This window comes from Eublepharis macularius, chromosome 4 (genome assembly GCF_028583425.1).
Source record: "Eublepharis macularius isolate TG4126 chromosome 4, MPM_Emac_v1.0, whole genome shotgun sequence".
Taxonomy (NCBI): Eukaryota; Metazoa; Chordata; class Lepidosauria; order Squamata; family Eublepharidae; genus Eublepharis; species Eublepharis macularius.
In genome coordinates this window covers 168,829,217-168,845,856 of record NC_072793.1, presented here as the reverse complement: position 1 = coordinate 168,845,856, position 16,640 = coordinate 168,829,217, and the positions used below count along the sequence as shown (strand labels likewise).

The 16,640-nt window shown below is 47.5% G+C and overlaps 1 protein-coding gene across 4 annotated transcripts; it reads right to left on the bottom strand.

Moving 5' to 3' along the window:
• Positions 1–416: 416 nt before the first annotated feature.
• Positions 417–12,899, bottom strand: LOC129327138 (zinc finger protein 2-like). Of its 4 annotated transcripts, none has more exons than XM_054975602.1 (6): positions 12,702–12,899; positions 8,763–9,839; positions 7,620–7,746; positions 5,650–6,150; positions 2,752–2,976; positions 417–1,181 (listed from the first exon to the last, which is right to left on the bottom strand). In XM_054975602.1, exons 2-6 carry the CDS (start codon positions 9,501–9,503, stop codon positions 781–783), a joined length of 1,995 nt encoding a protein of 664 aa, XP_054831577.1. In that variant the 5' UTR covers positions 9,504–9,839; positions 12,702–12,899; the 3' UTR covers positions 417–780. The 4 variants fall into 4 exon arrangements, with proteins under 4 accessions (XP_054831577.1, XP_054831579.1, XP_054831580.1 ...); XM_054975604.1 differs by having other exon boundaries at positions 417–1,178; XM_054975605.1 differs by having other exon boundaries at positions 2,854–2,976.
• Between the last annotated feature and the right edge of the window lie 3,741 nt (positions 12,900–16,640).

Sequence of the window (16,640 nt, the reverse complement as noted above, 5' to 3'; positions counted from 1 at the left end):
ACAGGATTAGGTAGCAAGTGAGGTGAGAGACCCCAGAAAGCCACTGCAAATCAGAGCACAGTAGTTACCTGGACAGACCAAGGCTCTGATTCCACATAAAGCGGCTTCATGCATACAAACTATTTTCTGAAAACATTTCCGTTGTCTGAACAGAAAACATTACCTCAACAATCTACCGATGCTCAATTTGTGTGCCTGGACAGGTCACCCCGCCCTGCTCTGTTACCACACAGTGCTGCAGTTACAAACCTGGACTGTGTGAATCAACCTTTCTGCGCCTCCTCTAACCATCAAAGCAGAAGAATAGCAAAGTGGTCTGTCAGGATCTTCAAAATAAGGGACGAATGCCACCACATCCCTCAAAGCAACAGTTGGCTCTCTGGCACATACACCCCAAGCACCATTTGTGACTGAAATTAATTTATTTAAAATAAGAAAGAAATTGGTATTTGTAAGAGGGAAAGCACGCAAAGGTTTCCCCTGTCAAGTGCTACTGTCAGCGGTAATATATTAACATTAACTATTTTCAATAGTAAGAATCTTTACGTGTATTATTACAGAGTGCTAAAGTAGGGACAAGAATTTGGCTGGCTACTTTGAATTGTTTTGTCCAAGCAACAAAGAACCCGCACATCCATCAACTCTCTCTAATGTTTCACACTGATAGTACGACGAGGTTTTTCCGAATGACCCTTTTCTGAGGCATGTGACTCTCTCCCACGCCTGCCTCTCAGACCAGCCCCATCTCCTTCTGGACCTTTGTAAAGTTTCACCCGAGGATTAAGTGGCTATCTGTGGATCAGTTCGCTTGTGGATTATCTGATGCTTGTATAAGGATGAGGTGGTACTGAACCGCTTCCCACAGTCCAGACACTCATAGGGTTTTTCACCTGTGTGGATTCGGTGGTGCCTAACAACGTCCGCTTTGTCCCGGAAGCCTTTTCCGCACATGATACACCAGTAGTTCTTTTGTCCCCGACGGTTTGGGTTTTTTTTCGAGGGTTTGGTACCTTCCACCATTGGTCTGTATGGCGGTTTCTCCATAGGCTGATACTCTACTGTGCACCCATTCATAAAGGTACTAGAAGCATTCTCTTGGGACGTTCTGGACAAACTCTGCGCAGATTCCAGTGGGTTAAAGCAAGCATTCTCTCCATTCACATGCAGTTCCCCGTTGCCTGCTGAAAGTAAGGAAATCCCAGTAGGAATCACATTATGCATTAGGAGTATCAGCAGAAGCAAAGCTGTGAGGGGAAAAGGCAAAATGCTGGGGCTGGCCACATCGGGTCTGGTGGTACGAAGGCAGGCCCAGAAGGAATTTTTGTCTGGGTTTTTTATTATGTTTTCACAAGGGGTGGGGATAATTGTACCCTTTATTTGCCTTCTTGAATCCTCCATTCTTTGATGCCTCTCCTTCAGTACAGGATGTGAGTTTCCGAGTGCAACTAATAAGCGACAGCGTGTGCCTAGAGTGGCAATTCATGCAGAGACACAACAAGCAACCTCCTCCAACAGCTAGAAACTCCGCTTTGTCTTGGAATGAATGCTCTAATCAAGCTCAATGCAGGCATGGAGCAGAATGACCAGATGCTGAGAGAGGCTGGTTTGGAGGAGGCAAGAATCTGTCTTGTCTTCCATGTGTTTTTAACGTTTTCATTAAGCCACTTAGGAGAGATCAGCTGGAGATTTGGAGCTCTTTGTTGCACAGTTCTCTCCCCTCCACCACCACCCCTTCCCAAAAAAACCCATAAAAGCAGAGGAAGCATTAAACCAATGTTAGAAAATGGTGAAGGACTGATGAGGGTAACCTAATTTAGACAAGATGGAAATGGTGGGGGTAGGAAATTAGGCTAATCCGAGAGCAGGTATTTCACATGCTCTGGATGACTTTAAACTCCCCTTGAAGGATCAGATTTACAGGATGGGGATCCATTTGGACAGGATGGTATCTGAATCGGCCCAAAGGGCCTCTTCTCAACTACAGGTTGTTTACCAATAGTAAGACTTGGTTGCACATAGCCTTAGTAACAAGTCAGACCTGATTCCTGTAATGCACCCTTCTTGGGGATGCTCTTGAAGCCTGTTCTGAAACCTACACTGGTGCAAAATCCTAAGGTAAGGGTTCTTCTAGGGACGCACCACAGCAACTTTAAAGCCAAAGGCTCTGACGACAAATTTATTTCTGAGGTCAATTCAAGGTGCTTTGCCTGACCTTTAAAACCCTAAAGGGTTCAGGTTCAGAATACCTAAAGGACTGCCTGCTTCTGTATCAACCTGCTCAGGCCTCGCAAGCTATACATATACTGGACTGCTGTGAGAACCGGCCTTGACAGAAGTTGGGCTGGTTGATCCAAAGTGGCCACCAATGTCCCCCCCCCTTCTCCATTTTACCCTCACAACAACACGTTTGTGAGGTAATTTAAGCTGAGAGGGTGTGAATGGCCCTTGGTCACCCTGTGAGCTTCCATGAAGATTTGAAGCCGAGTTTCTCAGTTACTAGTCCAACACAATTTACTGTTCAGTCCTAAACAGACTTAATACCTTTCTAAGCACATTAGCAGGTTTAGAAGGGTGCAGCTCCGCTTAGGATCACACAGATCGTGGTATTTATCTATGTTTGTAATCATAAATCATATGATTTCATTGATTTCATATGAAATCATTGTAATCATAAAGGCTAATTGAGACATATCCTAAACAACCAACGCTGAACTCTACCACCTTTTATACCAAATTTCACTCTATTCATACCTATGTAGGGCTTGGATTCCAGATGTTTTTGCTGGTGCCTACTGAGGGCTGGTTTTTGAGTAAAGCCTTGTCCACACACTGAGCACTTGTAAGGTTTCTCACCCGTGTGGACCGTCTGGTGCCGGAGGACATGGGAAAGGTCTCGGAAACTCTTCCCACACTCCTGGCACTGGGGGCGCTTGCAACCAGTGTGGCTTCTCCGGCGTCGAGCAACACTTTCAAAACCTGTTTGAATGGAAGCAAATGCAGGTCAGCATCTGTACCAGACACAGTGCAAAATAACAACTGGGGAAGGTGGTGGATGGGAGTAAATTAGGACTGCAACACTTGATCAGTGAAATGAATCATATGTGGGAATACCTCTTCTAAGGGGCTTCTCTATTTTTTACTACATAAAAGCGTAAGCGTGTTTGAGATGACTCACTGGTTTATCCTGGCGCAGGCGCAGTCCCGGAAAACCTCTGGGCCTCAGAAGAGCCGGCAGGTCGGCTCCACCCTCTCCAGCACCAACTGGGCTGGCCTGCATGGGGCATTCCCGGCTGGCCTGCGCTCCACCCCCAAAGCCTCGCTCTGCTGGTGGGGAGGGGGAGGGGCAGGGGGTGGCAATGTGGCTCAGCTGCACTTTCCCTCCCCAAGCCTTCCCCCCAAGCCTCCATTTGCAGCAGGGGGGCATGCGGAGGGGGCAGCACAGCTTGGCTGCACTTCCCCTCCCCAAGCCTTCCCCATCTTCTATCTGTGTTGGGGGGGCAGCTTGCCTGTGCTTCCCCCTCCCATGCCTTGCCCTCTCCCAGCCTCTATTTGCAGCAGGGAGGACATGGTGGGCAGTCCTAGCATCCGTCCCTTTAGAGGCCAGGTCTACTGCCCACAGCTTTGCAAGGTGGGTAAACCTGGCTTCTGGACCTGCAGAGCCCAGGTCTACTCACCATGGCTTTGCAAGATGAGTAGACCTGACCTCTGGACCCACAGAGGCCAGGTTTACTCATCAGAGCCTTGCAAGGCAGGTAGACCTGCCTCTGGACCTGTGGAAACCAGGTTTACTTGCCATCATTTTGCAAGGTGGGTAAGACCAGGCCTCCAGATCTGCAGTGGCTAGGTCTACTCACCATAGCTTTGCAAGGCAGGTAGACCTGACCTGTGGAGGCCAGATCTACTTGCCATGGCTTTTGAAGGTGAGTGTGCCTGGCCTCTGAATCCATGGAGCCCAGATCTACCTACCATAGACTTGCAGGGCAGGTAGACCTGGCCACCTGGCCTCCATCCTCTCAGAGGCCAGGCTGATGGGTGGAAGGTGGGGAATGCACTTTCTGGGGCATGCTCCCTGACAGCATTGCGCACTTCTGTGCATATGATTTTGGCCCAAAGCGGGCCTAATTCAACCCACTGCAGAGCGCAGGATTAATTGACTGACTGATTGATTTATTAGATTTTAGCCCGCCCTCCCCGCAAGCAGGCTCAGGGCGAGTTACACTCCCCTGAAGTGGGGAACACTCCAGGGCATTTTCCGCCCCTTCAGGTAGCACTCCTGGGCTCTGCAGCTGCCTGATTCAGCAATGGGGGCCATATCAGACAGCTGCTGGGTGCAGGAGTGCTCCAGGGCCCTTTCCACCCCCACCCAGCAGTGCTCCCACGCTCCTGGGCTCTGCAGCTGCCTGATTCAGCCTGAATGGGGGCCATATCAGACAGCTGCTGGGTGCAGGAGCACTCCAGGGCCCTTTCCGCCCTCACCTAGCAATGCTTCCATGCTCCTGGGCTCTGCAGTGGCCTAAATTGGGCCCGAATCAGGCAGTTGTGAGGTACAGGAGCACTCCAGGGCTATTTTTGCCCCCCCCCAGCAGCGCTCCTGGGCTGCGAAGCACCCGGAATCAGGCCTGGGATCAGCCAGTGGAGGGAACGGCCCACCCACCTGCCAAGCCCTACGCAGCCTGATTGGGGCAAAGAGGCCACAGGGGGGACAGGTCCACCTCCCAGCCCTTCCTCGCCACGATCAGCTGGCACTGCTGCCCTTCCCCAGCCCAGATCGGGGCACTGGGGAGGGGGCAATGCCAGGCCCAGCTGCCTAGCCCTTCCCCTGCCCTGTTCAGGGCACTGGGGAGGGGGCAATGCCAGGCCCAGCTCCCCAGCCCTTCCCCAGCCCAGATCGGGGCATGGCAGAGGGGGCAATGCCAGGCCTGGCTGCCCAGTCCTCCCCTCAATTCGATTGGGGCATGGTGGAGGCAGCAATGCCTTGCTCGCCTGCCCTGCTCTTTCTAGAGCCTATTGTATTTCCCCCCCACAACCGGCTTTGTCGCTAGTCTCACATAATTGGGAATGTCTCTTCTAAGAAGAATTCCCCCTGCTGTTTCACACAGGTGGGAAAACCTCTTCCAAGAGGCTTCTCCATCTCACATACCTGGGAATGCCTTTTCTAAAAACTCTCCTCCTTTCGGCCTCGCATGGACGGGGATACATGTAAGAGGCAGTTTCTCCCTCTCTCTCGCATGGGTGGGAATCTCTCTTTTGCGAGCCAGTTGTTCTGATGTAGCTCTGCACCAACACTACCAAACCACACAATTGTACAAAACTTAATTCCTATCAGATGCTCAGTCGCACCAGGCCAGACCACAGCAGTGAGTCTTGCAGAGATACAACAAGCAACCTCCTCTGAGAACTGGAAAGTCTGCTGCACCAGAGCAACAGGATGGCCCAATCATACTCAATGCAGATACAGCAGAGGTTAGAGCAGGCAAGTCATGCAGAGAGGCTGCAGACAGCCTCATTCAAGGACGAACAGTTTGGGCTCGTAAAAAAATTCGTTATTTCCTTCTCACCCGCAATTAGAGAATGAACTGATTTATAAAAAGCATTCGAGTTTGTACTTCAGAAGGTGCCCTGCTTGGGCCATAGATGTATACTGCTCACCTTCCCGATGTCTCTGCTGGTGTCTAATGAGGGCTGGTTTCTGGGTGTAGCTTTGCCCACACTCAAGACAGCTGTATGGTTTCTCTCCTGTGTGGACTGTCTGGTGCCGAAGGACATGGGACAGGTCTCGGAAGTTCTTCCCACATTTTGGGCACTCTGTGCGCTTGGGACTCGGATGTGACTGCTGGTGCTGAACGAGTTGTGAAGAGTCTTGGAAGCTCTCGCCGCAGTCGAGGCACCAGTGCCTCTGCTCTTCCACATGAACCACAGTTTCATACACATTTTCACTGCAGCGAGTGACTTCCTCCCAAGTCAGAGGTGGCTCTGTCCCATGCGCCTGCTGAGGGGCACAACAGCCTTCAAATACCCCAGATTGCCCTGAGAGTATCCCAACTGGTATCGGCAACTCAGAACCTCCCTGCTGAGAAGGACCCAAATCATTTCCATTCAGAGCTCCCTCGCCTGATGAAATGGGATAAACATGCAGGCATCTGTCTTTCCCTGGACCGGAGAAAGAGAGAGAGTCAGGTTGGCTTCCAGCAGCCAAGATAAGAACATCCGAATAGTACTCATGTGTCAGATGGAGGGTCTATCTGGTCCATGATCCTGTTCCCCCAGAGTGGTCAGCCACAAACTTTTGGAAAGCCCAGAACAGAGAAGGAAGGCAACTTTTCTCACCAGTTGTCCCCAGCAACTACATTTCAAAGCCTCTGAACATGGAGGCTTCACAACACTCTCATGGGTAAAGAGTAAATTAGTGGACCTCTCCTCCATAAATATATCTGATCTCCTTTTAAAGCCTCTTGAGGATCTTTTTGCGGATGAGCACCTGGCCTTTTCACCTGAGTTTTTACTTGGTATTTAAGACAATTGGCATTCACTTCTATTGCGTATATGTTCTCACTGGCTTTTATATGGTAAAGCGTTTTATACAGGGTCGGAGTGTTTTAAATAAGAACAATCATGCTGAGAGCCAATGTAGCATAGTGGTTAGAGTGTCAGACCAGAATCTGCGAGAGCCAGGTTCTAATCCCCCTGTTCTGCCATGGAAGCTCGCTAGGCGACACTGGTTCCAACCCGTAGGAGCGTTTGGACTATGACTGCTTGGGCTAGGCCTTTATCTGTGGTGATATCGCTACTGTGGAATGGCCATCCTAAGGTCTTTTATGACCCCCAACTGTCACCCCACACAAACCTCTCCCTCAGATTCAGAGGTGCAGGCGGGTGAGGCCATCACGCATTTGCCACCTGTCTAGTCTCTATTCAATTACACAACAGCCTGACCCCTCTACACACCAGGTCTCCTCCTCTCTTTCCCAGAGAAACTTTCAGACAGGGCAGCTCAGTTTCCTTGCTTACCACCCCTCCTCCCAAATTCCATTAGCTCTCATTGGTCACTCTTAGGGAGAGGCAGAACTGGACTTGTCCATCACATACTCCTCCTGTATTTTTAGGCAGTTTTTAATTCTAGTTTGGAAGTTTTAAATTTGACTTTTTCAAATTTGACTCCCCCAGATAACTTGCTTTGAATTGGAAACTGCTTTGAGCTACAAGTAGTATAAAAATCTTTTTCATACATCCACAGCTGCCTGATACCGAGTGAGACCATTGGCCCACCTGTCTCAGTACTGTCTACTCTGACTTGGGCAGAGAGTCTGACTGCTACCTGGAGATCTTTTTTAAAAACTAGAGATGCTGGGGGGTTGAATCTGGGACCTTTTGCATGCAAAGAAGGAGCCCTTCCTCTGAGTTACAGACCCATCCTAATAAGCCACACTGGGTATATTTGGTCTGTCCAGCTTAGCACCGTCTGCACTGACTGGTGGCAGGTCTACAGGGTCTCAGACAGAAAGGGATCTTCCCCCGTTTCAGGCAATGCCAAGGACTGAACCTGGAACTTTCTTCCTACAAATCAGAGTTCTAGCCTTCAGCGATATATTCGTTCCTCATGAAGACAGCAAATATATTACCTGTTAAGCTGGAACCTTGCCCATCCTCTAGCTGAGTTTCCTGGCAGAAATATCCCAGTCTTGGGCCCAATAGAGACCCCTCTGTGTCAGAGGAGACCACAACCACATCCTCATCTGGTGCCAACATCTGTAACAGAAAGGATTCCTAGCAAGGTGACTCAACAAATCCGGATGGGTGAGCACTTCAGGTGAAGGCTGCAGGCTGCCCTCCCTGTCCTTCTGGTCAAGGAGAGAGGGCTATCTCACACCACATTAATATCAAGAAGGAAATCTCACTATGTGGTGATTTCCCGCTCACCCTCTAAAGTGAGTGCATCAGTGCCAACTCAAAAGGGGTCTCCCTCAGAATTGTGGAATTTCTCTGAGGGTCTTCCTCAGAGGCTCAGTGCCGGGATGCCACTACCATTCAAATTCAATGTGGCATCTTCACCTTAAGAGGAGAAGTCCCCAAACTTTTTGAGTCTTCAGACACCTTTGGAATTTTGACACAGTGAGGTGTGTCCAGCCACAAAATGGCTGCCGCAGGAGGCAGAGCCAACCACAAAACATCAGGGAAGCTGAGGCCAAGGACACTGCCCACTGTCCCAATGGTCCAGCAGGGGCAGGCACAGTGGAGGGGGGAGGAAGAGACACGCCCTTTCCAGGAAATCCCGTCAAGTCCAATGAGAAGGGTGGAAGTCCAATGAGAAGGGTGGAAGAACTTGGCTTAGAGAGAGAGCTGAGGGTGGAGCTGAGGCCCATTGAGGAAACAGGGAAGGGCAGTCCTGCTTGTCCTTGAAAGGACCCTCCTAGTTGGCCAGGAGATGTCCAGGTGGGCTGGAATTGGTCCCCTGGGAGCCATGCCCTTCCCCTGGCAACAGGTATAGTAAGATGGCCTTTATGCAGGCTGAGGAGGAAGAGGTTAGCCTAGGTATAGACGCAAAGTAGCTGAGCACAACAAGAAGGAAGAAAAACAAGGTGGAGCAACCCCCTCTCCTCCCTATTCTGAGACCTACTGGGCTCTCTGGGAAGTGAGACAACCACATCAGGGGGTTGGGACTCGGCACTGGAGCTTCAGAGTCCTGCCAGTAATGCACAGTTAGGCCCATGGAGGGTTGGGTAGAAAATAAATAAAAATCGGTTCATTTTTCAACCTTTGCTCACCTTGGCCTCTTGTTGCTGGCCCTTCAGGAAATCCTCTGCCAGGGCTACTGCATGTGAACAAGCCTGAGGACAGCAGTCCCTGAGCCAGCTCTGGATTTCCTGAGGCACGATGGCCAGGAACTGCTCCAGGATCACCAGCTCCAGGATCTGCTCCTTGGTGTGTCTCTCTGGCCTCAGCCATTGAAGGCAAAGCTCATAGAGTTGGCTGCAAACCTTGCGGGGCCCTTCAGCTTCCTGGTAGCTCAGTTGCCTGAAACACTGGCGCTTCATCTCTGCGTTGAGGGCCTCCTTTCTCATGGTCTCTTCTTTCCCTGTCCTGTTTTTGCCATTGCTCAACACCTGCAGACCGCCTCTGTTGTAATCCACCAGGAGTTTAGTGTGCCCTTCTCCTCTAGGCCACTGGCTAGCATCAGAGATTGCCTCTGAAGAGGCCTTTGTATCACCCCATGCCAAAGCTTTTGATTCCTGGGGGGTTTCCTGTCCAGATGTATGGGGCTGCACAGCCTTCAAGACCTCCTGCCACTGGGATTCCCAGCACTGGGCCAGCCCCTCTTTAGGTCCCTGAGCCCACTTTTGGGGGGCCACCCAGCCTAAAAACTCCCCAATAGTCCCCACCTGGATGACACGAGGGACCACACTTTCCTCTTCAGCAGGACTTGTTTGCGGTGATCCCTCTATTTTCATACAAGGGTTCGCTCCCTGTTCTAGGAGAATCTGGAAAGGTTGGCTCAAAGTAGCCATTTTGTCCACAAATGCTTGATGGGAGGCCACTTCACACAGGGAGGAGATACCCTTCTTTTTAAGCTTCGAAGTCCATTCAAGGATTCTTAGATGTTATTATAGCAAGTCCCTCAAGATCCAAAAAAAGGAGCTAAACAGAGACAAGCTTTTAAATCTTTATCCAAGGTGTGAAGAATTGCACCTTCAAGAATGCACCACTAGGGGGTACCAGGGAAGAAAATGTTCTCCTAGCAACCAATCACACTTCCCTACACAAGCACATATCACACTTTGATAAGGACAGTTCCATTGAATGACATAGCAAGTTCTGAAGATTTTCAGTCAAAGAAGTGATTTCTAAACGAATGGAACAAATACGTGAGAAATAAAGAAAGAAAGAAACACAAACAGCAATAAATACGGGAGCAAAGTTATCTGGACTCGTAACTCACACTGAAAGAGAAACTGTTTTAAAACGTTTCCTAAAAGTTCCCTTTAACCTAAAAACCTTATGGTGAAAAGACTAGCATGGCGAAGTCTGAACTAGAATTTGTAACATCGTTTTTGTATGGACGAGCCTTTGGTCATATGAGCACACACAAGAAGCTGCCTTCTACCTGATTGGTCTATCAAGGTCAGTCTTGTCTACTCTGACGAGCAGCTACTCTCCAGAGCCTGAGAAGGAGATCTTTCTCATCTCCTGCAATTAATCTGTTTAACTGAACATGTGTTTTTTAACGTGTTGGGGATGCAATTTTACCTGGGAACTGTAGTTTTCAAAGACAGATCCACACGGGATCGCTGGAAAAGAAGAACTTTGCAGGGAGGGGAGGGGAGGGGAGGGGAGGGGAGGGGAGGGGAGGGGAAGAGCTGGTCGTTCATCTCTCCATTGAGATTGCAAGAAAACAATTGCAAAGTTCCTTTCCCCAAGTGATCCTGTGAAGCTTTGAAAACTACAGTTCCCAGGTAAAATTGCATCTCCAACATGGTAAAAAACATGTGTCTGGCATCACTTCCAGCCCAGCTCTTAGCTGCCTTCTGCTGAGTCAGATTCTAGCAAGACAAGTCTTGTCTACTCTGGCTGACAGCCTCTCTCCACCATCTCAAGCATTGGCCTTTCACTCACTATCCAATTCTTTTAAATGGAGATGCCAGAGACTGACTTTGAGACCTTCTGTGGGCCTGGCAGGTAGACTACCACTGATGTAATCTCTTCAGGATAAAGACCTCTATAAAATGCCATGTAAGTTTGTGTTTGTGCAGCGTATTAGAACTCTCTAGCCACAGGACTCTCTATCCACAGAGAAACGCTAACTCCATGCAAATGCTAATGCAGTCCAACAACTTGGCATGACTCACCCTTTTACAAATGTTAATTAGCTCTGTATTGCCCTCTGTTTTTCATGGCTCTCTTTGAACCTTTCTCAATTAGATTTGATTGTGTATTTATCCTGCTCCACCCCTCTGGTCCAACCTATTCTAAATGGATTGAGCTAGCTTTGGTTATTGTTTCAGACTGGCCTCTCTTGGTAAGATCTACCAGACTGTTGATTGTACTGTTTAGATGTCTACATATCTGCTATGGATGTACACTTCTCGCATCTGATGAAATGAGCTCTGCCTCCCAAAAATTTATGTCCAAATACATTTTGTTAGTCTTTAAAGTGCTGCTGGACTCCTGTTTTATCGATGGTCAACACAGTAGTCTTCACAACATGATGGTCCTTTCTTATTAATTAGAGACAGCACTGAAGAGTAGCTAGAGTGTACGATGATGATCTAGGAGGCCCGGGTTCAAATCCCCACTCTGCCATGAAATTTACTGGGTGGACTTGGGCCAGTCACTCTGTCTTAGATGACTGTACCTCACAGGGTTGTTGTGAAGGTAAACGGAGGAAGGGAGACCGATATACACTGCCAAAGGACTGGATAAAAATGCAAGAGGGGTAGGAAATCTTAACCTCTGTGGCCATTCATCCTTTGTTAATTTCATCAACTAAAATTTCTGGCTGTCAGAAATGAAAAAAAATTCATCTGAAGATATAAGGCCTGCCCATTTTGACAAATGCATCCGATTAAATGAGGTGTGTCTACTAGAGGCTGTGCAGACCTGAAATGAGGGGGAGGAAAAATTCTGGAAAACAATTATTTTTTTCTCATTTTTTGAGGACTTTTGGAAAACCGGAAAATTTTGGGGAGCACTGAAAAAACCCTCCTATGAAGTATTTTTCTGTCATTCTGAAATGTTCCTTAAGGCAAGGCCATTCGCTCTCAAAACGTATAGCATAAAAATGTCTGAGGATTTTCACAATGGAAAAAATGGGACAGTTGGAGGAGCACTGGAAAAATCTCATACTGCAGGCATATACATCATTTTCAAGATTGGTTTGTTTAAATTTAAGTAATGTTGGCAACAATTAATATGCTATAATGTATTTAGTGGTAAGAAATGTTTACAGAGTTCAGAGTTTTCAATGCTACAAAGTTTAACATCCAAACATCCCGACAGGCTTACCTATTGTAATCCTATGCATTTCTGTCCAAATAATACCCTTTCTTTTGTTTACTACAACATTTGTTTTCTACCTTCATTTTTTACTTTTTCCTGCCTCTCAGCCATCAAAAATTAAAGATACATGTGCCATGGTAGTGTAGGGTACAGCCATTTGCAACAACTTCTCAAGTACTGGGTATCCTCACAATTTTTCTTATAGAAAAGGAAGATATTTATACTTTCAAATTTCAAAAATGCACTAACAGTGCAACCCTAAAAGAGTTGAAATCAGTGGGCTTAAAGTGGAGTAACTCTTTGTAGCAGTTCAATTTTATACAACAATTAATTTATAATAATGCATTTTATTTTGTTAAATCAGTAAAAGTTTAGGTTTGGTAGGAAAGTATTTCATATATTTCAGGTTTCCCCCAAATTCCAACCCCTTCAAAAAAAAATCAAGGAAAAAGGGTTCATCTCCTTCCACACACCCGTGGATTCAAAATTTCTGAAAGTTGTACACCTTCAATTTTTACCCAGAATATGCTGCAAATCTGACATTTATTAAGGGTGATTATTTCAAGTATTGTAACTTCGCCAAGCATTTCTTTCTCTCCCCCCAGCCCACCCCGGCACTCCTCCCGAGCTTGCACTACATGCAAAGGCGCGGTGCATGCCAATCTGAGCTGAAGGGCATGCATGCACATGATAATTACATAGGTACATACAGGAAGTGCGCCGGGATCAGCTCTGTGACAGATCTGGGTCAGAAGCGCATTGACCTGGAGGCGTCAATCTGGAAGCCCCTGCTTTCCAGTATGGCGCGCGCTCTCGCCGGCTTCTTTGCTCTTTCGCCCTCGGATCTTCTAAGCTTTCTGCATGCGACCAGGGGCATAGTGCGCACTCATTGCGTGCGGGATTCTCCGGGCCGTGCTAGACTGGCGAGCAAGCAGCCGCTTCCTACAAGGGGGGAGAGAGGCGGGACCAAAACAGGAAGAGGCCCTGCCTGGTTTACCTCTTATTCCCCCCGCCCCCTTAGCCGGCTTACAGCTCGTAAGTTTAACCCTTCTCATGCGCTCCTCTGCAGAATCTCTGGGCCGCTGTTTAGCGGCAGAAATGCTCTGCTGTGAATCTCAACGACCGGCATGTGAAATGTTGAACGTTCAGATTGCAGAATCCCAGAACGGGGCGGGGGAGGTCAGGGAGGGAATGAATGAAGAAAGTAACAACAATACAGGATTTGCAACAATACAGATAGTTTTGTGGGCGCGCGCCCATGAAGTCGCAGCTGATTGATGATTGGGGGGAGCCCTCAAAGACTAATGGGGATAATGGGGATAATTTCAGACCTTTAAGAAGTGGAGGAGGGAGCTTTTAAAACCAGACTGTGTGTAGTGCAATGAGAACGTGCAAGAATAGTTTATGATTCACATTGTCGTTCTCCAGCTGGAGCCTGGAGATTCTCTCGAATTAAAACGGATGATCTCCAGATGACAGATCTGTTCCCCTGGAGAAAATGGCTACTTCGGAGGGTGGACTCTATGGCATTATACCCTACTGAAGTCCCCCCCTCCCAAACCTCCACCACAGGCTCTTCCGTCAAATCTCCCCAAATTTCCCAGCCTGGAGCTGACAACCCTACTTACTATCTTGTTATAGAAAATATATAACTCAAGTTTCAAGAATTGATGCTAGAAGAGACATATGATCACATTCCTTCTGCTATCAGGAACTCCTGGAGAGCCACAACAGACAGACTCCATGGAGCTTGCCAACTGGCATCACTGTTTTACAGATTCAGTCTGCACTGAGGTTTGAATGTCAGGGCTTCATATACTATCTTAAAAGTCATTAATTTCACCAGCGCTTATACATAACTGAGCTTGACAAGAGTGATACATCTCAGACTTTCCCAGGCCAGCTGATTATCATGGTTATGGATCAAATATAGATCCATAACATAGCAAATAGATGCTTTCCTCCCTTCTACTCCTATACTAGGGGCACAAGTCTAGTATGTAAACAGCCTGTTCCCTGGTGCTATAACACAGGACACAGGACACAGCTTTTCAGGTGGGTAGCTGCACTGGTCTGCAGCAGAAGAGCAAGTTTCAAGTCCAACAATTCCTTAAAGACCAACAAGACTTCCAGGGTATCAGTTTTCAAGAATCAGTGATACAAGCGGGAATGGAGATCCCTGAGTCCTCATATCCCGGATCACAAGGTGGGAGGGGTGTTGCAGAGAAGGGAGTCAAGATGCAAAGGTACAATGCAAAATGTAAACAGCTTGACTACAGCAGAAAATTAGAATCTGTCGTGAGAAAAATTTCAGGTAGGTAATCATGTTGATCTGTTGTTGATAGCTGAAGAAGGAAGCTCTGGTTCTCGAAAGCTTATACCCTGAAAATCTTGTTGATCTCTAAGGTGCCATTGGACTCAAATCCTGCTGTAGTGACAAAAGAATCCAATGTCCAGCCCTGGTGGTGGTGGTGGTGGTGTGTGTGTGTGGGGGGGGTTCCATTGTTCTGAATTTGTGAATGAACTAAGAATAATGATAAATATTAAAGCAGGAGAAATTCTGCATTAACTGACCAAGTAAAGGTCAAGTGAGACTTTAATTAAAGATCAAATAAGACTTTGTAGTTTACAGCAGTGATTTGATACAGAAGATTAGATGAAGGGAAACCTGTTTTTCTTCAAAGCAATGAAGTAGGAATTTGCAGTTGATGTATTAACCAGATGAAGTAAGATTTTGTAGTTTATGTGTAACTGCTGTATTTATATGAAATGTGTAGGAGAGTGTAACCATTACCGTGTAATCGTTACTTTTTCTGTAACCCTTGGATGTAGCCTTAAACCACATATAATCTTTGTGTGCAACCTAGTCATTCTGGGAAATTCCAAGATTTCTCCTCACTCTTAATGCACTCAAAGCTTTATTTTCCCTTGCAGACTTGGTCCTTTGTGTGTATGAATGGCAACCCTGTTACACAACTGCTGTTTCCACCATCCTGACAGTCAGATGCAGGGCATTAAGGGTTAAGCCATCAGAGCACTGGTTCCTAGAGAGGCCCAGAAATGAGGGGTGCATGGAGGAATATGAACAGCTCTTGTCAGGGAAGCTGACAAGTGTCCAACCTGTGTCATTTGTCACTTGTAGTTTGGCCCACAGTTTCTGTGCACGCTGAATCAGACCGAGGCTCCCTCTAGTTCAGCATCCCGTTTCCAGTGAGGGACAGCAAGATGCCTTTGGGAAATTCACAAGCAGAGCACCAAGGCTTCCCCCTTGTGGCTTGTCTCCTATATCTGGCACAGAATGTTATTTACTGCCTCTGAATATGGAGGCTGCATTTAAAGTACTTACAGTGCCAGTGTGGTGTAGTGATTTCTCCATCTTTCTTCCCACTGGGGATCCAAAGCTGTTTACATCTTTCTTCTCTCCTCCATTTTATCCTCACAACAACCCTGTGAAGTAGGCTCGGCTGAGTGTTTGTGACTGGCCCAAACAAGCTTCCATGGCAGTGTGGAGATTTGAATCTGGGTCTCCCAGATCCTAAATCGATGCTCTAAACACGACATCACCACCTTTGGATATTATGGTCACCTGTAACCTCTGTCAACATTGGACTTTTCAGCTCAGCATTTGTTTACTAGTAGCTGCTGAGGAAGGAGAGAAAGAGGAGCGGTCAGTCGTAGAGAGTAGGGGTGTGAATTTCTCTGCCTCAAAACAACAACAGCCCCATCAGACTTTCTCCCAGTTTTCTTCAACAGATAAAATATTTATTCCCATAATTATCTTATGGAACTCACTGCCAGAAGATGGGGGATGTAGCTGTGGATTTGAATGGCTGGATGGCTTGGGAATGGCTTGAATAGCTTGGGAAACGGCCTGATGAATTCATGGAAATTAGGTCATATCCACAGACAGTAGCCAAGATGACTAAAGTAAAAAAACGCCATGTTCAGAGGCAGTATACCATTTGATATTAGTGGCTTGGAGAGAAACAAAGAGGAAAACTATTGCTTTTATAACCTGTTTGTAGGCCTTCTGGAGGCATCTCTGGCTACTATAGAAGACAAGATGCTGGACTCGGTAGACCTTTGGAGTATTGTTGGTATGGATCAAAACCAGAGAGAGATCACCACACACCCCGGTCATGACTGCTTTTGCAGTGCCCTTCTGAGCCCCAACTGCTGGCTGGGCAGCGTCTAAGAGAGAGAACTATGAATTGGGAAAGAGGACTCAGGAAGGAGCAGTAGTTAGCATAATGGTTAGAGCAATATTTCTCATGCTCTCAGCTGGGACCCAAAAGTGGGTTGCAACTTTCTTGCAGGGGGTCTTAAGGCCAAGAGGAGGAAGAACAAGGTGAATTGGGAAAGGAGGCTCAAGGGAGGCTGAATGGTCAGTTTTGTTTTGCCTCTCCATAATGTGGTCATGAAATACAGGCTGTTGCTCTGTGGTTAGACAGTTTGGTATAGTGGGTAAGTGCACGGGACTCTAATCTGGAGAACTGGGTTTGATTCCCCACTCCTTCACTTGAAGCCAGCTGGGTGACCATGGGTCAGTCACAGCTTCTAGGAGCTCTCTCAGCCCCACTCACCTCAGAGGGTGTTTTGTTGTGGGGATAATGATAACATACTTTGTAAACTGCTCTGAGTGGGCATTA